The sequence below is a fragment of the Hyperolius riggenbachi genome, chromosome 5 (genome assembly GCF_040937935.1).
Source record: "Hyperolius riggenbachi isolate aHypRig1 chromosome 5, aHypRig1.pri, whole genome shotgun sequence".
NCBI classification, from domain to species: domain Eukaryota; kingdom Metazoa; phylum Chordata; class Amphibia; order Anura; family Hyperoliidae; genus Hyperolius; species Hyperolius riggenbachi.
Window position 1 is genome coordinate 40,431,638 of NC_090650.1, and position 27,756 is coordinate 40,459,393.

At 45.5% G+C, this 27,756-nt stretch overlaps 2 protein-coding genes across 7 annotated transcripts in view; one reads left to right on the forward strand and one right to left on the reverse strand.

Annotated features, from left to right (window-relative positions):
* The window catches only part of ADAM22 (ADAM metallopeptidase domain 22), a 378,095-nt gene that overhangs the window by 205,485 nt on the left and 144,854 nt on the right, over positions 1-27,756 (forward strand). The window lies entirely within an intron of this gene.
* CLDN12 (claudin 12) lies at positions 4,685-27,429 on the reverse strand. 4 transcript variants are annotated; one of them, XM_068235536.1, is made up of 2 exons: positions 27,360-27,429; positions 4,685-5,985 (listed from the first exon to the last, which is right to left on the reverse strand). In XM_068235536.1, the coding sequence occupies exon 2, from the start codon at positions 5,965-5,967 to the stop codon at positions 5,230-5,232; it is 738 nt and encodes a 245-aa protein (XP_068091637.1). In that variant the 5' UTR covers positions 5,968-5,985; positions 27,360-27,429; the 3' UTR covers positions 4,685-5,229. The 4 variants fall into 4 exon arrangements, with proteins under 4 accessions (XP_068091637.1, XP_068091639.1, XP_068091636.1 ...); XM_068235538.1 differs by lacking the exon at positions 27,360-27,429 and adding an exon at positions 17,553-17,573; XM_068235535.1 differs by lacking the exon at positions 27,360-27,429 and adding an exon at positions 11,512-11,574.

Sequence of the window (27,756 nt, forward strand, 5' to 3'; positions counted from 1 at the left end):
GTATCTCCCGAAAAAATCGAAAGCTTTTTTTTCATTCGACTGAAAAATCCGATCGGATTTCCCGTTTTCTTCGATTTTAATCGATCCGGACTGCCAGATATTTTTCTTCAATCTTTCTAAAGATTGTATGGTGTGTGTTGGATTGTAAATTTATTAATATACACACCATAGCAATTTTGTTAGTTTCCAATCATTTTTATCATAATTGGGGGAAAAATTGAACATAGGTGTGTGGTACATTGGTCATATTTTTGAAATGTTACAATCAGTCAGAGAAATTGATTGCAATTCTTAAATTGAACAGATATTTAAAAAATTATATGGTGTGTGGCCACCTTTAGACAGATCCCTATCTGATCACCGAGGGATTTATTGCCTGGCCACCCGCAGCACAGCGATTTCAGCATGAGATATATTGGAAATCATCTTGCAGTCTGCTGGGCTGAAGCCTCACCGGCAGCATGACTCCTGGCCTTCTCCAGTGTTCAGAGTCACAGCAAGCGCCTGTATCAGGTGACTCGGTGCATAGTGACATCACAACATGCGCTAGCGTCTTATGGAATAGGGGCTTGCGGTGGTGCTGGACACAGGAGGAGCGCCGAAATCACTCCAGCAGAGAGGTAAGACTAACACTTCACACAGGCATGTGGGGGGAGGCACCAACCGGGGTCCATCAGTCATCGTGATGTCAAATGGTGTTACCACCGCGCACCCGATTGAGCCCTTGCGACCAAGACTTTACGAGCATTCCCGATTCATCCTTTTGACTGGTTTCAGCCTGAAATCAATCGAAAGACCGATTGGGTGGCCACGTTGTGGCACAGATTCTCTTCCAATTCAATAATTCTATCGAAGGTTACAATAGATGCCAGTCTACATTTCATAGAATCCCTGCATTACTGTTGATTCTATTAGAGGTGGAACTTGCAGGTGTAAGACATCAGCTCTGCTAACAGGAAGTAACAGGCAGGAGAGCTCTTCAAGCACACCTGAAGTGAGAGCGGTATGGAGGCTGCCATATTTATTCACTTTTAAAGAATACATAAAGCAAATAAAATGAATTCAGATTTACTTACGTGGGGCTTCCTCCAGCCCCAGAAGCCTATGCATCCCTCACCGCAGCTATACTCTCTGCCTATGTCCTGGGGTCCCGGCCCTGGCAGAGAGCAAAGCTGCAGCTAGGGACACGAAGGCCTCTGGGGGCTGGAGGAAGAAAGCCCCAGGTAAGTAAATCTGATTTCTTTTATTTGCCCAATGTATGTTTTAAAGGACACTTCTGAGCTCTTTTTAAAATAAAAAAATCCACTTACTTAGAGACACTGAAGCGAGACTAAATCTCGCTTCAGGTCTTATATATAGCAGAGGCACGTGTGCCCCTGCTAAAACGCAGCTATCCCGCGGCTTAACGGGGGTCCCTTCACCCCCAACCCACCCCCCGCAAAAGTTGGTCGTAAAATGGTTGCTGGTAATCTTCTTCCTGGAGGCAGGGCTAACGGCTGCAGCCCTGCCTCCAGTCGCGTCTATCAGACGCGCATCGCCGCCTCTCCCCCGCCCCTCTCAGTGAAGGAAGACTGAGAGGGGCGGGGGAGAGGCGGAGATACGCGTCTGACAGACGCGCATGGGGCAGGGCTGCGGCGGTTAGCCCTGCCCCAACCAGGAAGCGCTCCCCCGCTGCACGGAGGGGGTTTGGGAGGACAGGGACCCCCGTTAAGCCGCGCCATAGCGGCGTTTTAGCGGGGGCACGCATGCTCCTGCTATATATGAGGTCTGAAGCGAGATCTATTCTCGCTTCAGACTCTCTTTAAGGCTTCCTCCAGCCCCTGCCAGCTGTCCTGTGCCCTCACCGCCAATGGCCCAGGGTCCCCTCCGGCACAGGATGTCCACTGTGCTTGTGCGAGCGGCTCTCAGTCGCACTGACATCATCCGAAGTGTACTGCGCAGGCACAGTAGTTCTGCGCCTGCAAAGTACGGTCCGGATGACGTCAGCGCGACCAGTGAACTACATGCTGCAGTGCAGAACAAGCTGACCTGGCGAGGTTGGCATCTCCAACGGAGGGGACCGGGAGCCACGGCACAGGAAGGATGAATTTTATTTTTAAAACTACTCGGACCTTACCTTTAAGCAATACCTGCTGCCTGGCTGTCCTGCTGATTTTCTGCCTCTAACACTTTTAGCCATACACCTGGAACAAGCATGCAGCACATCAAATGTTTGACATTTTTGTTAAATCTGACTGGATATGCTGCATGGCTTGTTTCTGGTGTGATTCAAACACTGCTGCAGCCAAACAGATCAGCAGGGCTGCCAGGCAACTGGTATTGTTTAAAAGGAAATAAATATGGCAGCCTCCATATATTTCTTGCTTCAGTTTGCCTTAGTGAACCTAAAATGACAAACTAATAAGATAAAAACCGTTGTATCGCTGCTCTTCAAAATAACTTTTAGATATCACAATTTTAGGTTATGTTTAAAAAATTTTTTGAATTATATTGACTTTTTTAATCTCTCCCCTGCTCTCATAAACCCAGTTCTCTGCCAGGAATGAGCTTTATAGCTGTAATTCCTTATCAGTAAGGGACCCTATGGTCCAACTGGAGAAAATTGCTGATTATTAATTCTTTCAGGTAGAAAAAAAAGGAAGCATCAGTATTTGTATGCTTGCCAAGGTGCATACCCAATGTCTTTCTCATCATGTCACTTAATGTTCCTTTTAAGCCAGATTGGATAGATGGACAGCTGCATTAAGCACAGCTACACAAAGGATTTTTCAAGTTAAAACCTTAAGTTCCAAAAAGCAATACTTATAACGTACACTAATCAAACAGGATTCCTTTAAGAATTTGCCTTGTGTGATTTTGGGTTTAGCTGAATACAACCATCCCATTTGGACTGTACCCAAGCACAATAAAATAACTATTTCTTCCAATCGATCATTGTTATCGAGCAGCATCTACAAACCAATTTGCATATTTACAAGGCAGTAAGAAAGCAAAGTTATGGCTCACTAAACTCTGACACCAGTAAAAATGCATAAAGTGGTCCATTCCAAAACATCGAAAAAAAAGCAATACGAAATACAACAGATGAGCAAGAACATAAAAATAAGTACAGTGCCAAAAACAAGAACTAATTCTCCAATATACAGAAACTGGGATGAAAAGAACAAAGGCAAAACACAAGTGGAAAAAAAAGAATCAGTCCATGTAATATATCTACTTTAGGTAGGTACTAGGATTGTTATCCACGCCCACTTTTTTTCTTTTTTTAAAGGACAACTGAAGTGAGAGGGATATGGAGGCTGCCATATTTATTTCCATCTAAGCAATGCCAGTTGCCAGGCCCTCCTGCTGATCCTCTGCCTCTAATACTATTAGCCATAGCCCCTGAACAAGCATGCAGCAGATCAGGTGTTTCAGACTTTAAAGTCAGATCTGACAAGACTAGCTGCATGCTTGTTTCTGGTGTTATTCAGATACTACTGCAGAGAAATAGACCAGCAGGGCTGCCAGGCAACTGGTATTGATTAAAAGGAAATAAACATGACAGCCTCCGTATACCTCTTACTTCAGTTCCCCTTTAAAGTCTAGCCTAAAGTTTGGATGCGTGAATATCCTCCTCTCAAGCATGATCAGGCTTAATGCCTTTACTTTGTCTCTGTGAAGTGCCATTCCTCATATATACCCTTTTCCTGCCTTTGGACTGACAATAACTCTACAGGGAGGAAGTAGGAATATCTGAGGCATGGGACTTCACTGAGACAAATAAAAGGTATGTAGCTGGTTATGACTCAGAGAAGAATACCCAGATACATTTTATTAAAATTGTGAAATATAGATGTATGCATTCATATAAAATGTACATTAAATTACTTTTTACCTATGCTGCTGTCACTTACAGTAGGCAGTAAAAAAATGTGATCAGTTTTTGACTAATCCAACTCCTAATGGGGTTTCTCAGGGTGTTCTTTATTTGCAAACGCACTTACTAAACCTCGGCTGCTCAGTACAACTGCAAGAAACGTTTGCATCAAGTAGGGAAGGCGGAAGGCATCTCTGTATGAATCCCTTCCAGGGAGTGCTTTTATAAAAACTAAAGGAAATGCTGAGAACCCCCCATGAGGACATGGATTAGTCCATAACCTGTCAGATTTCTACTACCTACTATAAGTGACAGCAACCTAGGAGAAATTTTACAGTACATTTTAATTTGGAAGAGAAGTACTTCTCGTATGTATATACATGTATTATAAATTTTTCACGACAGTGGTCCTTTATAGAAAACCAGAGTTCAGGCTCACAATGTTGCGTAATGTCTGATATGTACCATTTAGATTTAAAGAGAATCTGTAACAAACAAAAGAGCCCCGAGGGGTACTTACCTCGGGAGGGATGAGCCTCTAGATCACATGTGTCGAACTCCAGGCCTGGGGGGCCAGATCCAGGCCAGTGTTTAAGATGGACTGAGAAAGAAAGGAATGTGTTCTACCTGATGGACCACACCTTTCCTGATTCAGACCCATCAATTCATTTCAGCTGTATCAAAAATGTGTGAGGACCTCGGCCCTCGTAGGACCGGTTTAACATACCTGCTCTAGATCCTAATGAGACTTCCTCCTTGGATCTAGCGCAGGGATGTCAAACCGGTCCTTCGAGGGCCGAGGTCCTCACACATTTTTGGTACATCTCAAATGAATTGATGGGTCTGAATCAGGAAAGGTGTGGTCCATCCTAAACACTGGCCTGGATCTGCCCCCCCAGGCCTGGAGTTCGACACCTGTGATCTAGCGCTTGGATTTCCCCCTCCAGGATCTCCTTGTCGTCATACGCAGTAACACCTCTCCTCTTGGGTTCTGGCGGAAATAGCAGAGCCTGATCGGGTCCACTCTACTGCACAGACGCGAGCCGTATGTGCCTGCGCAGAAGAGCGGACCAGATACTGCGCATGTGCACATAAGCAATTATAAATATTCTTGCTGCTCTGTGTCGAGGGGAGCCTGCACTGGATCCAGATGGCTGAGCAGGACGGGAGAAGCCTCTTTAGGATCCAGAGGCATCTCCCTCCCGAGGTAAGTACTCCTCAGGGCTGTTTTTTTTTTGTTACATATTCACTTTAAAAAAAATCCAAAATTTTGCTTACTGACCTCTGCCTGCCATTTTGGGATGAACTGACTCTTTATATCACTGTACCACTACTTAAATGAAAGATGAATGTTCCAAGTTGACATAAGATTAAGCAGTGTGTGTGACCACAGGAATGTCTATCTCAATGGCCGACATGCGGGACCTTGTCGAGTAGGATGGCGCGACGTAGCTGTGCATGCTGGGAACATGCGAATACAGCGGCTGCCAAAACGGCGACGGCAAGTTCTTGCAGGCGCAATACCACAGGAACAGCAAGAGGGCGGTGAGGAACATCCCGCCTGAGCTGCCTATGGCGACAAACACAGCAATGTCGTAGGTGAACAGAGAGCCGTACTTCCTGTTCAATACGTTGGTGTAAAATATAGACCAGATGGACGGAGTCAGGCTGATGATGCCGGCTAAGAGGTACAATAATCCCGCCACAAGGTGGCAGCCGGAGCTGTTGATGAGACACTTGACCATCTTCAGGTTGGGCACAGTGGAGGTGAAGGTGGTGTTGCATATTCCGGTGAGGCACAGGATGAGGGCGGAGCCGGCTGTGAGGATGCTGAAGGGAAGCGCGAGCTGCAGGACTCGGATGTCCAGCTGGTCGACGCTGGCGTACCACCCCATGTCGTAAAACAGACAATCCCTGCTCCACTCCTCCCGCGTGCACTTCACCCACAGCCCGATGCTGACCGTCAGGTTCTTCTCGTTGCGGTTAAAGGTGTACAGTCTCATCTGCCGCCACTGGGGCAGCAACGTGGCAGCGAAGAGACCGGAGATGGAGGCTGTGCCACACACGAAGGCCAGCAAGGTCATGGCATGCACTTCCTGGCAGCCCATTGTCTTCTCTAGCGGAACCTGGTGGAGGGAACAGAATACGGAAAAAAGTTCAAAATGACATCACAGGTAGTGAAAAATCCAGCATTTATTTTTCATTTAGTTTAGGGGACCTGGCAGGAAAACTTCATAGAGGAGTTCCGCTAATCTGATTGGTTGGAGGGCACACTCTTGAACTCCTCCGTTTCAGATAGGTTGTAGTTGACTACTTTTTTGACGTCCACAATGTTCGGCCAATCACAACACTTCGTGCTGTAGAGGGTGCTGTGATTGGGAACTGGTTCCTATGACATTTCCTGCTGGAACCCCTAAACTAGACGAGTGCCAACATTTCTGCACAGATGATCATAACATCGACATCAACTGAATTATTAGCATCTCATTGACATGGCCTGTGTCATTGGGGAAAGGACTGACAGTGATTCCTGATGAAGCCACGCCTCCCTAATGACATACAGCCTGTCAATTGGCTGTCAGCTACTGGGAAGGAGTGTCCAGAGTGAGAGAATCATCTGTAGTTACAAACACGTGCCTATTACTTGCAGTTTACACCATATATAGCAGTGATGTAGCTCTTCCCAGCATTCCCTGCTCTTCTTCAGCCCTTAGCGTTACTTATCTATGATTTGAATGCCGTATCTGTCATCTGCTCCTCAGCCTGGACAGAACTCTGTGATCCACTTCCTTCTTGTGTATGCCCTTATCAGACCTGACATGCAGATAGCCGATAGGCAAGTAATGCTTACAGTGAGCCTGAACTGACTGGGGACAAAACAGATACATGGGTAGAGGGAAGGATCAGGATGGTGCAGGGCCTTTCCTTGACCCCGCTTTTGCTTTGCTTGCACCATCTGAACATACCCGATAGGATCTTGTTGAATATGTTCTGATGGCCACGTTCCCCACCGAGAATACAAGCGCACATGCACAGGAATTCTAAGCCAATCATCCACGAGCGCCTACGTGCCACTGCACAGGCATGGTCGTACTCAAAGGCGAAGGAAAGCCACACCTGTTTATAAATGGGAGCATGGTTGTGAGCAGTCCGAGGGTCCCGCCCATCATTGGTGATGTCAAGCAGGCCATGGAAAGCCTATGGACTATCCAGTCTTCCCTCTACCTAGGCAAGTATCTAATTTTAAGGCAAGTAAGTGACAGCTTCCGTCTTGTTGGTACCTTGTCAGAAATATAGTAAACCTCACACTGATGAGCTAATTACAGCCATAAGAGTTTTCCTTGAACAATGCAACTTCTGAGGACACGGAAAGTATTTGAAAAAGGTCAATAGTTCATGTATTTTAACTCTGGGACACTTAATAGATTGCCATTGAGTAGAGACAATAAAACATTCAATCTAATATGTAAATATTTAAACATAAAATAAAACGCTGGGATATCTAAAAAAAACCAACAAAAAAAAACTGATTCTTAGGAGGAGATAAATACAATTGTTTCTTATTAGTTTATTTTCATCTCTTGTTCACTGTAACGTGAAACTCTGGATTTTTCCCATCAGAGAGTCCAGGCATGAAACAATACATGATCTATGGATGGTCAGACAGGCAGGAGTCAGTGTGCTGGGAACCCTGCTCTGCGGGTGTGTAATATAGTCACACCTCGCTCTGTCACACCTTTGTGTAGGTGTTGTATCACAAATAGGAGTGTTACCAGAGTTTAATAGTGTGTTTCAGAGACTATAAAAATAAAGTGAGCTATAAATTCTGCTTTAAAGGTTACTCCGCTTAAGTATAAACATCTGCATGTCGGCCTCACTAGGCAAATAATTATTCTTTCATAGTTTAAACCGCAGTTGGCTCAAAGTGTACAGGTGCCTTATTTATACTTACATGGGGCTTCCTCCAGCCCCATGAGCACTGTGGCCTTCCCTCGCTGTCCTCTTCAGTCCCTCCGTTATGGCGATACGATTCCCAGTAATCCAGTCAAAAGCGATTTTTCAGCATTCCTATACTTTGTATTGAAGCACAATTACTCCCAAATTGCTGCAGGCAGAAGCTGTGATTTCCCTGATAGCAATTAAGAGGAACTGTAGTGAAAAACAATTTGCTTAATTTTTTTTACAATATTAATTTATAGATTTAGTCAATGTTTGACAATTGTAAAATCTTTCCTCTCTCTGATTTAAATTCTGGAATGCATCACTGGTGGTAACATCTTAAAGTGGATCCGAGATGAACTTTTACTCATTGCATAATTGTGTTCCTTACATATAGTTTATAGGGCATTCCTCAAGCCAAATACTTGTTTTGTTTTGTTTTAATACCCTAATTTCCTATAAACTAAATAAGCCACACCCACAGCTTCTCCAGAGTGCCTTGGCGCTTGCAAGGGATTGTGGGATTTCAGTCTGGGCAGGTGAAAAGTGTTACTAGCTATAGATTTCAGAGGCAGAGTTTTCACAATCTGAGAGCTGCAGTGCAGATACAGATCAGTTGCCTGTGTAATGGAGGAGATAAGAGTGGAGTTTTCACAGAATATGCAGATTAGCATGCCTAGATACAGATAAGCTTGCCTGTGTGTGTGATTGTGTAATGGTGACAAGCAGAAAACATGTCTGCTCCCATTGTATCACAGGAAAAAATATTAATATACTGTTGAAGCTGTTTGAAGATAGATTTGCTGTGTAAACTATCTAAACTTTAGATAAGATATATAGACAAGTCACTTGTTATATTTAGTTTTTCATCTCGGATCCGCTTTAAGTCCTGCCAGGTGATCGGTGCGGAATGTTCGTTACTAATGCTGGGCATACACAGCTTGATTTTGCCGCTCGATCGATTACCCGCTCTATTCCGCAGGCTATTCTCTTATCTTCCGCTCGTTTTTTCTTATCTTTTTCCATTGTGTTCGATGCGGAATCAAGCGGCGAAACGATCGGCGGGAGATCGGATGTGTTGGAAATTATCTATCGAGCCATCTAAATGGCTCAAAAACGAACCGTGTATTCCCAGCATTAGAGTTCTAAGCACAGGGAGATAATGGTTAGCATGGCAATTGGAAAAAGCTGTTATTTCCCCGCAATGCAACGAGGCTCACAGACAGCAAAGTATCAGAACCATGGTCATGACATCACACTGTGGGAGGGGTTTCACCACAATATCAGTCACACAGACCCCCTGATGATCTATTTGAGAAAGGTAAAGATTTCTCATGGGGAAGGGGGTATAAGCTACTGATTGGAATGATGTCTTGTTTACGGTTCTTCTTTAGGCTAGTGCTTTTGGAATAGCTGAAAATCACAAAACGTATGACTAAAAGCAAAGGTGGGCCATAGCTCTAACACACAGTCCCACGGTTCTGAACAATCAAATCTAATTCAGCTTCTGGGGTTTTTTTTTTTTTTTTTTTAGGTCTAGCAGCCAGCATAGTATACAGAAGGCATATACAAAGAGGAAAGATCCTCTCCATATACGGTAGAGACAGCACCACTCCAGGGTATATTGAAACAAATATCAAAGTTTATTTTCCTTTTGTTACATAGATCAGGCATACATGTAAAATATTTTAAAATAATCACCATAGTGATGTGCAAACTTGGCTTTCCAACTACAAGTCCCACAATGCATTGCAGGAGTCTCACAGCCACAGTCATGGTTCATAAAGGCAAATGCATTGTGGGACTTTTAGTTCCTTAACCACCCTGGCGTTCTATTAAGATCGCCAGGGCGGCTGCGGGAGGGTTTTTTTTAAATTAAAAAAAAACTATTTCATGCAGCCAACTGAAAGTTGGCTGCATGAAAGCCCACTAGATGGCGCTCCGGAGGCGTTCTTCTGATCGCCTCCGGCGGCCAAAAGTAACACGGAAGGCCGCAATGAGCGGCCTTCCGTGTTTTGCTTACTTGGAGTGACGTCATGAACGTCAGCCGCCTCCGATCCAGCCCTTAGCGCTGGCCGGAACTATTTGTTCCGGCTGCGCAGGGCTCAGGCGGCTGGGGGGACCCTCTTTCGCCGCTGCTCGTGGCGGATCGCCGCAGAGCGGCGGCGATCAGGCAGCACACGCGGCTGGCAAAGTGCCGGCTGCGTGTGCTGCTTTTTATTTCGTAAAAATCGGCCCAGCAGGGCCTGAGCGGCAGCCATCGGCGGGGATGAACGAGCTGAGCTCGTCCATACCGCTAAGATGGTTAAAGTGAGCCAGAGACCAAGCACCCTCATGTATTTCCCCATATATATCAGTGGGAACATTGGAGAAACTGCCTACCTTGCTTTCTGTTTCATTCTCCACTGCTCAGCCTGCTTGTTGTTATCAGCCCTGATAAAATCCCTGACTGAGCATTCAGTATGGCTTTGCTCAGGAATCATTATAGCCGAGTTATTATAGCAAAGCCTGACTGAATGCTCAGTCGGGGATTTTATCAGGGCTGATTACAAGCAGGCTGAGCAGTGAAGGATAAAACCGAGAGCAAGGTAGGTGTTTTCTCTAATGTTCCCACTGGTATATATGGTGAAATACATGAGGGTGCTTCGTCTCTAGTTCCCTTTAACAGCTGGAGAGCCAAGTTTGCCTATCACTGTACTAGGGTAAGAATACCTCTATTACCCTAGGAGAGTGGTGATTATTTTAAATGTTTTTGCGTGTATGCCTGATCCATGTAACAAATGGAAAATACACTTTCTTGAATATACCCTGGAGTGGAGCTGTCTATATGAGGGGGATGTTTCCTCTTTGTATATACCCACCCATAGCACGCCCTTAGTCGTTGAGTGCAGTACAGTGATTCTTTATTGTAGTATACAGAAGGTTAATATAGGAATCTGTGAGGAGGGGGGAGGAGAGAAAGGAAAGGTCTATTTTCCTTCATTGTATCCGGCAGAAAAGCAAATTGTGGAGGACGGCATTGTCTGTCAAGGCTTGAAAATAGCACAATAGCGCGCACGCCACCCACTCACTGTTCTCGCTGGGAACTGGAAGGAAGTAGTGTGTAATTGGCAAATGCTTTCACCTTGCGGTACCGCCAGGTCCCCCCGCTGATCTGCAGGGTTCACAGCACCAATCTCAGCGCTTTTCATGCAGATAACAAGGAGGGCAAAACTGACACAACAGCTAGAAACGGCCTCGGGAACTTCACAGGGAGAAGAGATTCGTTCCTGTCCAGTTTTACCAGATACACTAAAGCTGGCCACAGACTGAGAGATTATTACCCCATAGGCCAAACGGCACAACTTTCTGTCTTGATAGATCTCAGCAGAAATCTATCCAGCTTCTAACAAGCTGCTTGTACTGCTCGATGCAACGAAACGCAAAAGGCCATCGATTCCTCCAACGCTACTGCCCCACCCCCATCAAAGTAATCGAACCGGGAATCGAACGGAAAATTGATGCGTGTATGGCCCACCGAATATTGCCCTCCCTCTAGTCACATAAGTTTACATAATTATCCATCGCGAAAGATTGTAAAATTTAAAATACAGCAGAGTCCACGTTATCTGGAATTCAGACAACCGGGAGTCTAAAATACTTGGCACGCCTGAAGGATAACGGGGACTACAGGGGGGGGGGGGGGGGGGGGGTTGGAGGCATTAAATACTTACTGCGCCTCCAGCGATGTCTGGCAGCCTCCTCATACCTCCCTGCGGCCTCCTAGCGGCTTGAAAGCAGGCATGTCACCTGACCTGATGCTGGTCATGTGACTTGTGTACATAGAGGATGACAGAAAGCTGTTAGGAGCCCGCGAAGAGGTATGGGGAGACTGCCAGACATTGCTGGAGGCTCGGTGAGTATTTGCACTTTATAAGATGTTTGCTCAAGCAACCGGCAAGCACATGTATCTGGCTATCTCCGCTGGTGCCAGATACCGGGGACTATGCTGTACATGAAAACACCAATAAAAAGTACATTTTTTTTCCCCCAGAGTAAAATGTACTCTAAATTACTTTTCTCCCCCATCTTTAGAAATCTGACAGGTTTTGGAGTAGCCCATCTCCTCAGGGTTTTCTTTATTTTCAAAAGCACTTGAACGGTAGTCGCTCAGTCCAACTGCCAGAATAGTGTGCAAACAGCTGTGTATAGATCCTTTCCAGAGTGTTTTTGTAAATAATAAGATATAATTAATAAATTAAATTAAGATATAAGATATAATAAGAGCTGGACAAGTCAGAAACCTGATACTAACTGCTGTAAGTGACAGCAACATAAGAGAATGGTATTTTAAAGCACATTTTACTCTGGAAGAAATATATTTATTTGTATGTGTTTACGTGTATTTTGAAATGTAACACATTTTGCCAATAGAGGTTTTAAAGATAGTGGTCCTAAAACTGATCAAAGGAAAGCTTTGCAGTATTTTGACCAACGCTGGTCCCTGATGTCCCCCAATGATGACATGACTGATGCATGCAGACTACAATAGTTTGACCATCCAAATGAATTCCTCCCCACACTCTGCGCAGTTACAACCTTAGACTGCGTAATCCCCAAGTAACTATAAATGTTTGCCTTTATTTTATCTCAGGTTTCCTTTAAAGATTGAAAAATCTAGATTTAAAGTTTTGGCTGTCTCAGGTAAATGAGAACAGTTTCTTAATGTATTTCAGCTCCCAAACAGACAAATCCTGAACAATAAAATCAATCTAATATTAATGCATTCCTGCTCTGAGAGCAATTTCTCAGCCACATAGGAGATTTATGGCCTCTAATAATTTATCACAGAGTTATGTTTACAGTCAGTCCCACTAGAGGAACTGTCATTTACATCCCTAGATTCTTAAAGAGATTTTGAAGCGAGTCTAAATTATCTTTAACTTACCATAAGCCCTGCTAAACCGCCGCTATCCCGCGGCAAAACGAGGGGTTTATACCCCCCAAATCCCCTCTCCTGTGTCCGGGGAGCGCTTCCTGCTTGAGGCAAAGCTTAGGGCTGTAGTTGTGCCTCTTTGCGCAACAATCCCCGCTGATCGTGGCCTCTCCAAATCTGCCTTCACTGAAAGGGGCGGGGAGAGGCGGAGATCCGTGCGGCTATTGACGCGCATGGAGGTAGAGCTACAGCTCAAGGCTCTGCCTCCATGAGCAGCAAAATCCACGACCAAGAAAGTCATGGATTTTGCAGAGGGGATTTGGGGGTATAAACCCCCCGTTTTGCAGAGGAATAGCGGCGGTTTAGCAGGGCTTATGGTGCTTAAAATGAATACAAGTTAAAATAAAGAATTTAGTCTTGCTTCAGTCTCTTTATGTCACAGGCCCCTTGCGCATTGCATGGCCCCATGGTACGCGTCCCCGCCACAAGGGCCATGAAAATCTATGGAGACTGGCACAATCCACATGATACGATACTGTGCGTCAGAAGTATCCAAACCACCCCAATGCCGATGCAAAGACTGCAGCGCGTTGCCACATGATCCGTTCCTACTGCACGGATTATGCAGCAGTGCAAGTCAATGGGTGGTGAAGCGAGTGTGCACAACAGGAGCGTAGTGCGATGTAGCACATGTCTGGACTGATGGGAAGTGGCATACTTCTGGACCAGCAGGGAGTACGTCACTAGCCAGGGGGGCGGTCTATGCACAGGACCATATTGCCACACCGCACCATGGTGTAGGGTCATCCTTGCCTATGCAACTGTTGAAAAAAGGAACACAGGTTGTTAGTTCTAAGTGGGCAGGACGGTGGCATAACGGTTAGCGCTCTCGCCTTGCAGCTCTGGGTCCCCATTTTGAATCTCAGCCAGATCACTAGCCACATGGAGTTTGTATGTTCTGTCTGTATGGGATTCCTCCAGGCACTCCGGTTTCCTCTCACATTACAAAAATATAGATAAGTTAATTGGCCTCCCTCTAATTTGGCCCTAAACTACAATACAAAAGGCGTGTACATTAGCCGTACTTTTTCAAACGATGGGTTCATCAGACCCTCTCCTGCGGGGTGGTCGTTCTGCCGACAGTTGCACGTGAGTACAGGCTGTCGGCAGACTGATAAGACTGTTTCTTAATGATCAGCCGAGCGGTTCAGTCAAATACAGTCTTATCAGTCTGGCGACAGCTTGTACTCACGTGCAACTGTCGGCAGAACGACCGCCCCGCGTGAGGGTCTGACGGACCAGTCGTTTGAAAAACTACGGTGTGTACGTGCCTATACACTACACGATACATACATAGACATATGACTATGGTAGGGATTAGATTGTGAGCTCCTCTGAGGGACAGATAAGTGACAATATACTCTGTACAGCACTACATAATATGTCAGCGCTACACAAATACTAAATAATATGGGATACTATACACTTTTTTTTTAATCATACCACTTCAGTTTGGCGGTAGGTCAATCATTCAGCAGCATATGGAGCAGCCTGGCTGGGAAGATATGAAGCTTCGCTGCCACATGCTGCCTCTTGCACAGAAGTCATGAGCATGGTGTGATAAAATCGCTGTGACAGGAGTCACAGGAGGCACCACAGAGGCACAGATGTCTCCAGTAATAGGAGTCGTATCACGGAGTTATCCATTACTCCTGCTGACCAGGAACTTTGCAATCTGAAGGCACCATTCATCTCCAGTCATACCACATTTATGGAGGATAAAGGGGCCCATACACTGTTCGATTTCAGCCATCGATCGATTCTGTAGAAATCAATTCTATCAAATTCTCAATTCGATCGATTTGATCTGACAGGATGGAAAATCTAGGTTGATCTGCTGCTGGCCCATAGAGTTACATTGGATCTAATGGTCCAATAATGCATTTAGATCGATTTCCAAATCTGTTCCTAGTATGTGGCACACATCAGATTCCTGTCAGATTCGACTTGCCAGGCATCTGCCAGAAATCTGATGGTCGAATCTGCTGCAAATCTATAAGTGTATGGCCACCTTAATGTTACCTCAATAACATATCTAATCCTGGCCATACAGTATTCAATCATTACGATCAAAATCACGATCAATTCAACCAAGTAAAATCCAACATTTTACATCTATCCTTTGATCGATTTTAGCCCGTAATACATAGTAGCAGCCGTGCTAGTGAAGTATCATGGTCTCGATATTTCACAGCACCCAAGAGCATGCAATACTATGTAAACGGTGCGTAACTAAGGAAGACACGCAACGCAGCACGACCGCAGCCCTGTATTTAGCTCGCGCTGCTATATTATGAATCAGCCCTATTGAGAATTGGTGTTTTTTTTTCCTCGTCTGCCAGCAGTAAAGATGCTGCCCTACAGTCTTCCAGGGATCAAACAACAAATTACACAGCGAATGTAATTTCTTGATCTACTGTATTTTATTTTCAACGTTTCACTTTGCAATGTATCGATTTTATTCCTCTGAAGCTCCAGCAGCAAGTTGCCGCAAAAACTTCCTCTGAAGTTCCTGCAGTAAGAGCTGCAAGAATTTGCCTTGAGGCTCCTGCAGCAAGACTAGAACTTCCTTTGAGGCTCCTGCAGCAAGACTAGAACTTCCTTTGAGGCTCCTGCAGCAAGACTAGAACTTCCTTTAAAGCTCCTGCAGCAAGACTAGAACTTCCTTTGAGGCTCCTGCAGCAAGACTAGAACTTCCTTTGAGGCTCTTGCAGCAAGACTAGAACTTCATTGGAGGCTCCTGCAGCAAGACTAGAACTTCATTGGAGGCTCTTGCAGCAAGACTAGAACTTCATTTGAGGCTCTTGCAGCAAGACTAGAACTTCCTTGGAGGCTCTTGCAGCAAGACTAGAACTTCCTTTGAGGCTCCTGCAGCAAGACTCCAAGAACTTCCTTTGAGGCTCCTGCAGCAAGACTCCAAGAACTTCCTTTGAGGCTCCTGCAGTAAGGCATTACTAGATCTTCCTCCCCTTCCAAAGATACAGAACCTGCTTCTTGGCTGGTTATTTTCTCTATTATCAATGTCAATGGCTCTAAATACTTTCCTGCTAGCTCCTGGATTGGACAGGCTGACTCTGGAACTCTGTGTTCATTAGGCCGTCCCCAGCTTAGAACCGCAGTGAACCTATCCTCAATAGAACACACCTTACAGTTAGAATCTCTTGTGAATAGTAATGCTGGCAGCTGTGCGCTCCGTCATGTGACCGGCGCTGTATATAAATGTATTTGTGGTAGATCTCATTCCAGCTCTCGAAAAGCAAACAATGCACACTCTGGCAGCGATTTCCTCTCGGCTGCCTGAGAAGCTGTCAGAAGGGAAATCTGGATGTCACAAGGCAGCACTGTACAGTCTTGGCACAGCATGTGACAGATCTTCATCTGCCTGTCCAAACATGCACAAGCTACTGACAGCTCCGCACAATGACTTATTTATGGGAACAGGGAGAGCTGTGTACCGCTGCAGCGATATGACATCACACTGATCTATAACTCTGGCCTCCTGTATAATGACCGCGCAGGTGTAAAGCCCAATCTACACGATACGATAACGATTCTATTTACGATCCGATTAAATCCAACATCTCCGATCAGGATTCGATTCAATTCGATGGGACATGTCGGATTTAATCAGATCGTAAATAGAACCGTAATCGAATCGTATAAAGAATCGTATCGTGTAGATTGGGCTGAAGAGTGGCCAAAACTTTCAAACAAATTCCAGTCTGTATGTGAAAAGTTATTACTGGGAACCAAATACCTGAACTGGAAAAAAAAAAAAAAAAAAAAAAAACTACCGGTAATGGAGGTTGTAACAACCAAAAATAAAAATTGACAAAAAATAGTGCCTCAAAACTATGTAAACACCCTTTTTATTTTCTAAAATAGGTCCCTATATGTCCCCATTATTTTTTTCCCTTTTACCTGGTCTGAGTGCGTTTGCCCAACTGCAGGAACTCTGCAGCGTCAGCGAGATTGTGAGGAGTTTTGTTTTCTCTTAGCTAAAGTAACAAGCTTATCTCAGCATGCAAATAATAGAAAGCCTCCCATGTTGGATAAGATAAGTGAGGTCACTTTTGGCATCACCGAAAATTAGTAGATGGAAATCAGCAGAAATTATCTTTTCATATTACATTTCTTCTAAATCTGACAATGAACACTAAAAACAATAGGATAGGCAAGCTAAATAAGCCATTTCTTATGGATTTTTTTTCCCAGTTAATATGGAGTTTCATCCCACTTTGGGCTTGATTCACAAAAGCGTGCTAGGTGTTAGAACGCCAGTGAAAAGCCGCTTATGACGTGCAAACTGGCTCTTCGCGCATAAGAGCTTGCGCGCATAATGTTTTATGCGCACTACTTTGTGTGCAAAATCATCTGCTTCGCGTGCTAAGTATTGTGAGAAGAATACTTTGCACGCAAAACAGCTGATTTTGCATGTGAAGTAGTGCGCATAAAACTTTACGTGCGCAAACTTTTACGCATGCTAAAATAGCACGCGAACAGTAATAGCTTTGCCGTGCAAACTACTTAGCACCCTAGTTTGCACGTGCAAAGCTTTGAGGCGTGCTAACCGTGTTAGCACCCTTTAGTGAATCAAGCCCTTTGTGTACAACACTTACCTGGGTCATATCCTACTATAGTGGGTTTCCTAAAAACGTAGTAAATTAGCAGGACTGAATGAAGCCCTACCATTTTTTTTTAAATAACAAATCTGCATGCACAACAAATATTAGCACACCCCGCTGCAGTGCGCATGCGCAACGATTCAGATCAGCATACCGGTAGTTCAGAACAGGGTTCCGAATTCAAATCTGCTGAATGCACCAACACCAGCCATGGTCCCCAAACTGTTGTCCGAGGAATCAAGTCCCATTCCCGGCCAGGCAACAGTCCTACGTGTGAACAAGGCTTGTTTTAGTCACATGTCAGGATCAGTGTAAAAGACAACTGAAGTGATAAAAATAAGGAGGCTGCCATATTTATCTCCTTTTAAACTATACCAGTTGCCTGGCAGCTCTGCTGATCTATTTAGCTGCAGTAGTGTCTGAATCACACCAGAAACAAGCATGCAGCTAATCTTGTCACATCTTACAGTGTCAGAAACCTGCTGCATGCTTGTTCAGGGTCTATGGCTAAAAGTATTAGAGGGAGAGAATCAGCAGGACAGCCAGGCAACTGGTATTCCTTAAAAGGAAAAATATGGCAGCCTCCATACCCCTCTCGCTTCAGTTGTCCTTGAAAGTGGACATGAACTCTTGCACACGAAAGAAGGAAAACACAGAAATGCACCCTGTGTGTATTTAGAGTTTAGCCTGTCTAATCTTCCCCTCATCTGTGACTTATCACCAGTGTAATTTGATCTCTCAGCTACGTCAGCTGGCTGCCCTGGCAGAGCAGCTAATTTGTAAACACACACCCTATGCCAGCTTCCATGAAAGCAGGAAGTAGACACTGCCAATGTATTGCAGGATTTGTGTCAGCTGTAACAAAAATGTTTTTCTTTAAAGGTTATTATGCTGTTGCTTATCTTCTAAAGCAGAGAGGACGTTGTGAGTTCAGGTCCGCTATAAATCCTTGTAGAGATGTAGATCTCTCACACACACAGCCCTCTGGTATAGTCTGAGCTCCACATCCAAACATCCAATATTTATTTTATGAAATGGGAGTAAAACCAGACAGAACATCTGAGGGTAAATGAGCCGGCAGCTTCCTCAGGCACGCTGCTCCCTCTGCACCTATTTACACCCAGAATATTGCCGCCACACCTTTTCCTGGATTACAGTTTAGGAGGATGAATAAGCAAGCAGATGGTGCTGTGGGCCTGGTGACAGCTTTATTGGAATATGGCATTTGGAATGCGATCGGAATTGTGGACTGCAGAGAGCTGCGCTGTTTATTTTGCTCTGTGTGCGTTCGCCTCTTTGCAGGGGCAGGTCCCAGCGAAAAGTGGCGAGTTCTGATAACAGGGCTGTAGGTGCGGCGCAAGTCACTACATTATGTATACGGCATGGGAGGGGCAGAGTGAAGGTATAAATAACAGCATGTCGCATGTTGACATGTAAACACTGTGTACTTGCGAGCGCAAAGGCAGCTGCGATACAAAAAACAATGGTGTGGATTAATTAAATTGCTCCTTTGTTGAGTCCATTCTTAAAGACAAGTACAGTTTTTTTTTAAATATGCATTTAATAGGACATTGATTTAAAGAGAAACCGTAACCAAGAATTGATCTTTATCCCAATCAGTAGCGGACACCCCCTTTCCCATGAGAAATATTTTCCTTTTCACAAACTGATCATCAGGGGGGCCTGTATGGCTGATATTGTGGTGAAGACCCTCCCACGGTGTGATATCAGCGCCTCACAGCACTAAGGTCCTGACATCACACTGTGGGAGCCTTGTTGCATTGTGGGAAATTCAAATAACCGCTGTTTACAACTGCCAATAAAGCAAGCAGCATCTCCTTCCAGTGACATCACCTGCCAGTAGTAAAAATCTCACCATGTGATAAATGTCAGAATGTAAATCAGGGAGAGGAAAGATTTTACAATGAGCAAACACTGACTGAATCATTTATACATAATTGCCAATTAAGCACTGTATTACATTATTTTCACCAAAGTTCCTCTTTAAATTTTAAAATATTGCAATTTTTCAAAATTAAACCACACCAGAGGTAAGAGGTATATGGAGGCTCCCATATTTATTTCCTTGTAAACAATACCAGTTGCCTGGCAGTTCTGCTGATCTATTTGGCTGCAGTAGTGTCTGGATCACACCCCAGGAGCAAGCATGCAGCTAATCAAGTCAGGCTTCAGTTAGAGCACCTGATCTGTATGCTTGTTCAAGGTCTATGGTTAAAAGCTTTAGAGACAGAGGATCAGCAGGACAGCCAGGCAATGTGCATTGTTTAAAAGGAAATAAATATGTCAGTCTCCATATCCCTCTTACTTCAGGTCTGCTTAAAGGAAAGGTTCAGGGAGGGTGGGTAAAAAATAAAAATCAAATTCCACTTACCTGGGGCTTCCTCCAGCCCGTGGCAGGCAGGAGGTGCCCTCGCCGCCGCTCCGCAGGCTCCCGGTGGTCTCCGGTGGCCGACCCAACCTGGCCAGGCCGGCTGCCAGGTCGGGCTCTTCTGCGCTCCAAGGCCCGGAACTTCTGCGTCCCACGCCGGCGCGCTGACATCATCAGACGTCCTCCGGGCTCTACTGCGCATGCGCAGTACTTCTGCGCCTGCGCAGTAGAGCCCGGAGGACGTCCGATGACGTCAGCGCGCCGGCATGGGACGCAGAAGTTCCGGGCCTTGGAGCGCAGAAGAGCCCGACCTGGCAGCCGGCCTGGCCAGGTCGGGTCGGCCACCGGAGACCACCGGGAGCCTGCGGAGCGGCGGCGAGGGCACCTCCTGCCTGCCACGGGCTGGAGGAAGCCCCATGTAAGTGGAATTTGATTTTTATTTTTTACCCACCCTCCCTGAACCTTCCCTTTAAAAGCAGATCCGTTATGAAAAACTAACTATAACCAGTAACTTGTCTATACATCTTATCTAAAGTTTAGATAGTTTACACAGCATAGCTAGCTGTAAACAGCTTCAAAAGTTTATGATAATTTATTCCTGTGATACAATGAGGGCAGCCATGTTCTGTTTGTCACATTGTCACAGGCTGAGGGCTGGAGATGCTATCAGCTTGCCTGTGTGTAAATTCAGTCCCCTCTCCTCCTCCCTCCGCCTCTGAAATCAATGGCTAGTAACATCCTCCTCAATGGCTAGTAACCTCCTGCAATGAGTAAAAGTTTATCTCGGATCCACTTTAAGGAAAATATAAGCTGCATTCATTCAGAGACTTGTATCCTTCTCAACAACCAAACATCCCCATCAGACATTGGCAGCCATGATAGGCTGTTAGTAAGGAGACATGACTTCACTTACAATAGCAAACACGTCACTGTGCCCCGCCCCCTTTTGCATACCCATATGACTAAAGGGGAGTGGTTTATACTGACCGAGTCATCAGGCAGCTGAAGGTCCCTAGTGATAGGGTTAATGGTTGCAGAGTTGTACAGTTGCCCTCCCTGGGGCAGCCTGGTATCACAAGTGTATGCAGAAGTGCACCGGAGGTTAGACCCTAAAACATGCAGTGTGCATTCACGTCATTCATTTAAAGGACAACTGTAACGAGAGGGATATGGAGGCTGCCATATTTATTTCCATTTAGGCATAACAGTTGCCTGGCTGTCCTGCTGATCCTCTGCCTCTAATACTTTAGCCATAGATCCTGAACAAGCATGCAACAGATCAGGTTATTGTCAGATCTGAGAAGATTAGCTGCATGCTTGTCTCTGGTGTTATTCAGACACCACAGTAGCCAAATAGATCAGCAGGGCAGCCAGGCAACTGGTATTGTTTAGAAGGAAGTAAATATAGCATCCTCCATATTCTTCTCACTTCAGTTGTCCTTAAAATTTTTTAAAGCTGGTTCCAAGATAAAGAACTAACTTGTAACTTGTCTATATATCTTATCTAAAGTTTAGATAATTTACACAGCAAATCTAGCTACGTTATTATTTCTTCCTGTGATACAATGAGAGTAGCCATGTTCTGCTTGTGATCATTACACAGGCAAGCTGATCTGCATCTCCTCCCCTCAGCCTGTGAAAACTTCACTCCCTTCTGCCTCTAAAATCTATGGCTAGTAACACCTCCTGCCCAGACTGAGCTCCCATAAGCCCTTGCTACATGGGTCTCTTGAGTGCCTATGTGCTGGAGGAGCTGTGGGCGGAAAAAAAAAAGTATTTGGCTTCAGGAATGCCCTATAAACTATATGAAAGGAACACAACTGTGCAATGAGTAAAGGTGGCCATACACTGGCCCGATTCGCCGCCGTTTCGACAGCAGATTCAATCACTGGGATCGAATCTGCTGCCAATCGTTCGCACTACACACGAATTTCGATCCCGTCGATCGCTCCGCGCGGAAAATTAGCGTCGATCGCCCGCGGGTAGGGAGCGCGTCGCTAGCGGCGTTCGAGTGCCCAACGACCGACGCAATAGAGCCGCATACATTACCTGCTCCGCCGGCACGTCTACGCCCGGTCACCGCTGCTCCGTGTCCGCGCTGGTCTCCGGCATGCTTCAGTTCCTCCGGCTCGGCAGGAAGTTTAAACATTAGAGGGCGCTCTACTGTTTAAACTTCCTGCCGGGCAGGAAGAAGTAAAGCATGCCGGGGCCAGAGACCAGAGCGGAGCAGCGGTGACCTGGGGACTGGAGTCGCGCCGGCGGAGCAGGTACTGTATGCGGGCATGCGGAGCGGCGGCAGCACCACCACAACAGATTGTGAACGGTTTCAGGCTGAAATCTGTTCACAATCTGTTTGCAGTAAAGGTAGCCATACGATCCCTCTCTGATCAGATTCGATCAGATAGGGATCTGTCAGTTGGTTGAATCTGATGGCAAATCAGTTTATCTCGGATCCACTTTAATGATATAGACAAATACCCGGGGTGTGTCGCCACTAATCATGGGTGTTCCCCCTCTTCCTGTGGCAATCCCTGCAATAACTGTATTCCTCAACCAAAGGTCATAGAACAAGTCAGGGCTGTGGAGTCGGAGTCGAGGAGTTGGGGCAATTTTTGGGTACCTGGAGTTGGATGATTTTGTACCGATTCCATAGCCCTGATATGTGGGAAGCAGTAGCTGCTTTAGAAGCGTTAGAAGCGGGGAAACTTATCAGGAGAGAAAGAATATATGATTCAGTCCCTCCCTGGGAGCACACCAGCCTTGTGCAGATATATCTTATTAGGGATGATCAATGCAATGCAAATAATGTCTCCTTGCATTCAAATTTCATGTCAATTACCTTAGAGGAGAAGTGAGATGTCTTTCGGTTTATGAGAAAGTAATCTTTGCTGGCTACAATTTGAAATGTAGGATATCATTATTATAAACACTGCATTTCAAAATTGCTTGTAAAGGACTCCGATGTTTAGATCTTTAGAACCGTCAGCCAAGCTTTCTGCGTCTCTAATTATCTCTCCAACAACAATTCCCAGGCATTACTCATGGAATGCTGACTACAGACCGCCTGGTTGACGTTCAGAAGTTCTGCTGTAAATACAGGTGAAACTGGACAAATAAGAGTATTGTGCAAAAGTCCCTTTTTTACAGTAATTCAACTTAAAGGGACGCTGAGCACTAGCACTGGGTATGCATTTAAGCATACCCACTTATAATTGGTTATGCCCCCTCACTCACCCTGCCCCATTTTAACCTCTCTGCCTGCCAATTTGTATTCCAAATTACATTATAGCCGGGCCTCTGCTAAAAGTCGCGCTGCGCATGCGCAAACTTCTTCCTCCTCTGTTTACCTCCCCTCGACCGTGCATCATATGAACAGAGGAGGAAGAAGCCAGCACATGCACAGAGAGGACCCTCAGGCTTCCTGATTCGGGGTCACAGCGCGACTTCCTCGCTGTAGTGCAATTTGGAACGCAAAAAACAGCAGGCAAAGAGGTTAACACAGGGCAGGGTAAGTGAGGGGGCATAACCAATTATACGTGGGTATGCTTTAATGCATACCCAGTGCTACTGCCTAGGTCCCCTTTAAAAGATGAAACTAATATATGAAATCAGGGTTGTGGAGTCTGAGTCATTTTTGGATACCTGGAGTCTAAGGTTTCATAGACTGAGGAGTCGGGAGTTCAAGTCTGATGATTTTGTACCGACTCTACAGCCCTGCAGTGTTCTCCCCAGAATTTTTTTCCCAGCCGGGTGGCATGAAAAAGTAGCCGGGTGGGGCAAGATGAGAGAATGCAGGACCAGTGCCTCTGTGCGCAACTCTGCTTACAGCATAGGAGGAGGTGAGCCAGTGACAGCCGGGTGCTGACCAAAACTAGCCGGGTGGAGCACCCAGCTAAAAGAGCCTGGGGAGAACACTGCCCGGTACGAAATACTCATTTACATGCAAAGCCAGATATTTCAAGCCTTTGTTATCATTTTGATGATTTTGGCTTGCAGCTTATGAAGGCCCCAAAATCAAAATCTCAGACCATTAGAATATTGTGAAAATGTTCCATATTCTAGGCTCAGAGTGTCAAACTCTAATAAGCTAATTAATCCCAAACACCTGCAAAGGGATACCTATAACATTAGTTTCACCTTTTAAGTTGAATTACTGAAATAAATAGACTTTTGCACGATATTCTAATTTTTCGAGTTTCACATGTAACTTTTGAATGGCAAATTTTCTAGGTATAAATTACAACTTATTCCTTATGACCTTAGGCCCATACACACGGGCAATTTTTCCACACGACCAATCCAACGTCATGACAGACAGCACGACTTGTATTTTCTGCGTGCTAACCAACTGAATGACCCACTCATTTATGTATACTGCACATGCAAGGAGAACGATAGACTGCACGATATGGCTGCATTCAAAACAAATACAAGTTGACTTGTACACACACAGCCAACTGCACGATTTCAGCCTAACAGATGTGCGAGTCAATCCACCTGTTGGGACGGGCAAATCCCGTTATCAGTCGCTCGTCTAGTCGAACCAAATGTTCACATGCCCACCTATCATCCAACAGACCATGTATGGACGATAGTTGGGCAGAAAGAGCTTGTCAAATAGGATTACCATGGCCATGCATCCACCGTGTATGAGCACATCTGTACTGGACATGTGCAAGTAAGGTCTGGGCATGCCCAGTAGAACAAAGCTTGTTCCTTCATGCACAAGCTCTTTATTCTGCTGGGCATGTGTGGAAATCACTTGAGCATGCCCAGTAGAGATGCACTTGTACACTGTGTGAGCACAGCCACCAGAGAGTCTCGTTGAGGAACGATGGGTTCGAAGGGAATGGGGGGGCTTCCCATTACTGGAGTAAGAATCAAAAATGTAAAGGACAACTTATGTGAGAAGTATATGGAGGCTGCCAAGCTGCTCTAGGTCTGTTTTTCTGCCGCACGCAACCGCCCTCCTCGCTCCCTGATCCCGACCAGCTCTCCGTGACTGCGCACATGCGCAGTAGTAAATAACAGGGACAAACGCTGGACGCAGTGACACAGGGGTTTTATAGTATAGGATGGTCTAAGGGCTTGTTTCCACTGTTGCGACGCGATTTCGGCCGCATTCCGACGCTTGTAAAAACGCATGCGGATGCGTTTCCACATGCGTTTTTACCCGCGATTTCGCCTGCGATTTCGCATGGCAGGGTGCCATGCGAAATTAACCATGACACTGCCAGGGCTAAATAAAATTGAAAAAGGTGTGAAATCGCACGCGAAATCGCGGGTAAAAACGCATGTAACAAACGCATGCGTTTTTACTATTAAATACATTAGCGGCGATTCGCACGGATTCCCGACGCAGGCGAAATCGTTGGCTCTTTTGTGCGTTTTTTTCACGCTGAAAAAAACGCACCTCAACAACGCTACAGTGGAAACAGGCCCATCCACTTGCATTACATGTGCGGATCTGCATGCGTTGGACGCATGCAGATTCGCGATAGTGGAAACGAGCCCTCAGTGAGGGTGACACAGAGTCACACAGGGCACTAAAACCTTAGCATGACCTGTTGCATAGCCATGGGCCCCTGGGTGAGTTATAAGCTAGGGGCCCGCTTAAAGCCACGATTCACAAATCACGCTCTATTTCCAAATTGCTGAAGTACCAACTTTTTAGTACTGGTATACACCATGCAATTTCCCGTCAGAAAGGTCGAATTGATTATTTCCGACAGGTCTGATCTGATTTCCTATCATTTTTCTGGTCGATTTTCCAAATATATATAGATTTATTTATTTATTATTTATTTAAGTATTTATATAGATAGAAGACAAGACAAATAACATTTATATTGCGCTTTTCTCCTTGCGGACTCAAAGCGCCAGAGCAGAGCAGCAGCCACTAGGGCGCGCTCTATTGGCAGTAGCAGTGTAAGGGAGACTTGCCAAAGGTCTCCTACTGAATTAGTGCTGGCTTACTGAACAGGCAGAGCCGAGTATTCGAACCCTGGTCTCCTGTGTCAGAGGCAGAGCCCTTAACCATTACACCATCAGCCAACTGATAGATATATCAGAAAAACGATTGGAAATCAAATCAGATCTGTCAGAAATTATCGATTCGACCTGCCTATCTGATGAAAAAAGTTACATAGTGTGTACCAGGCATAAGGGGCTTAAAGGGAATGTCGTCGGCACGACCACGAGCAGCCCGCGCGCAGTAGACGACGAGGTCGGCATCTGCACCGGAGCTGCAGCGAGAGCACAGGATGACTGCAAGGGGCTGGAGGAAGCCCCAGGTAAGTATTTTTTTTTTTTTTTGTACTTGGATATTCCCTTTAAAGAGACCAAAATACACTTAGTAAAAAAGCAATGCTAAATTGAATGTCTCCTTAAGGCCTGGAACTCACTGAAATCCGCAAACGCTAAACGCAACAGCTAGCGTTTTGTATGAGCGGTTTGCAAGCGGATTCATGCTCGTTTTAGGGAGCGTATTTAAAAAGTGTACTTTATGTGTCAGCGGTTGTGTAGTGTTTAGCGATTCATGTTTTAATCCTGATTGGTCCTCTCAATTAATTTTAATTTTGTTACAGTGTGCTGTAACTTCAAAACGCTAGCAAAACCGCTCCGTTTAGGTTTTGATAAGCGATTACGCTAGCGTTTGTATACTTTACATTGAAGCGCTAACGCTCCCAAAATGCTGCATGTTCTGCGTTTGTGTTTTTTGAAAATGCAAACGCTCCTGTGGAAGTTGCCCCATCCATTAACATTAGCTGAGCGTTTTGGCAAAACGCTAGCGTATCGCAGCGCTGCCAAAATGCTCACAAAACTGCTCTTGTGGGTTCCAGCCCATAAACGTGAAGTATTGAGGACTTATTGGGACCGCCATCATGTACACCTCTTATGCTGGGAATACACCATACGTTTTTACCTCTGATAGATGGGTTCGATAGATAATTGCTGACATGTCCGATATTCCTTCCAATCGTTTTTTGGCTCGATTTCTCATAGAAGTGAGTGGAAAAAAATAAGAAAAATGAGCGGAAGAGAATCAAGCTGAAAAATTGATCGGAAAAACATATCGTGTGTACCCAGCATTAGCTTTTTTTTTTTTTTCATGCCAAGTCTGCAAGTGTAATATAAATTGTTGATTGCCAGTCTTGCTGTGCACTGGCAGCCTCCTATGTATGCTGCATGCAGTGAGTGCAGTACTCTTCCATCCCCTGGAGAGTCAGTGGAAGTGCAACAGTCAAACACCCCCCTAAAGCAATCATGAGTCACCTTCTCCTGTATCCCATAATCCAGCTATGTGCCACAGTCACACAGATCACATAGGGACACACATACACAGCGAGCCATCATCACAGATCTACAATCAGCGATCAACTTGTAGCTTGCGAAACTCATACAAGATGCATTGTTCAGCGATCGATCAGCAGCTCTGCCATCTCAGGCTGCAGTGTGTGGGAAGTTGCTGCAACCAGGATGACCCGCGGTACGAGGCTCAGGCAGGGCGATCACGTGTCCGCAGAACACTTTACAGAACGTTACAGTAATACAGAAAGATTCCATACAGACCTCCCAGCGGCGCGAGCTCCGGTCTGTAGCAGCTCAGCAGCAGTCCTGGGAACTGTACTCCCACACATTGGGACTGCGCATGCGCGGCATTCCTGAGCCGGTGTATTCTGGGATTGTAGTCCCTCAGGTTCGCAGCGCGCCGCGCTCTCCCATGCGATAGACTCCGTTTCCCAGAATCCTCCGGGACGCTGCTGCAGGCTTTAGCGCAGCTCGTCGTAGTAGTGTTGCTGTCAGTGTTTGGTGCAGGTGGTGTTTCCATGTGGGGTGTTTCCTTCACATGGGAGTAACACCTCTTCTCCTGCTAACTGCAAAGTAAACAGAATATGAGCTGGCAGACTGTGTGTGACTGTGATGTGTGTGACTATGCTCACACAGAATGAGAGAGGCAGAGCTGATG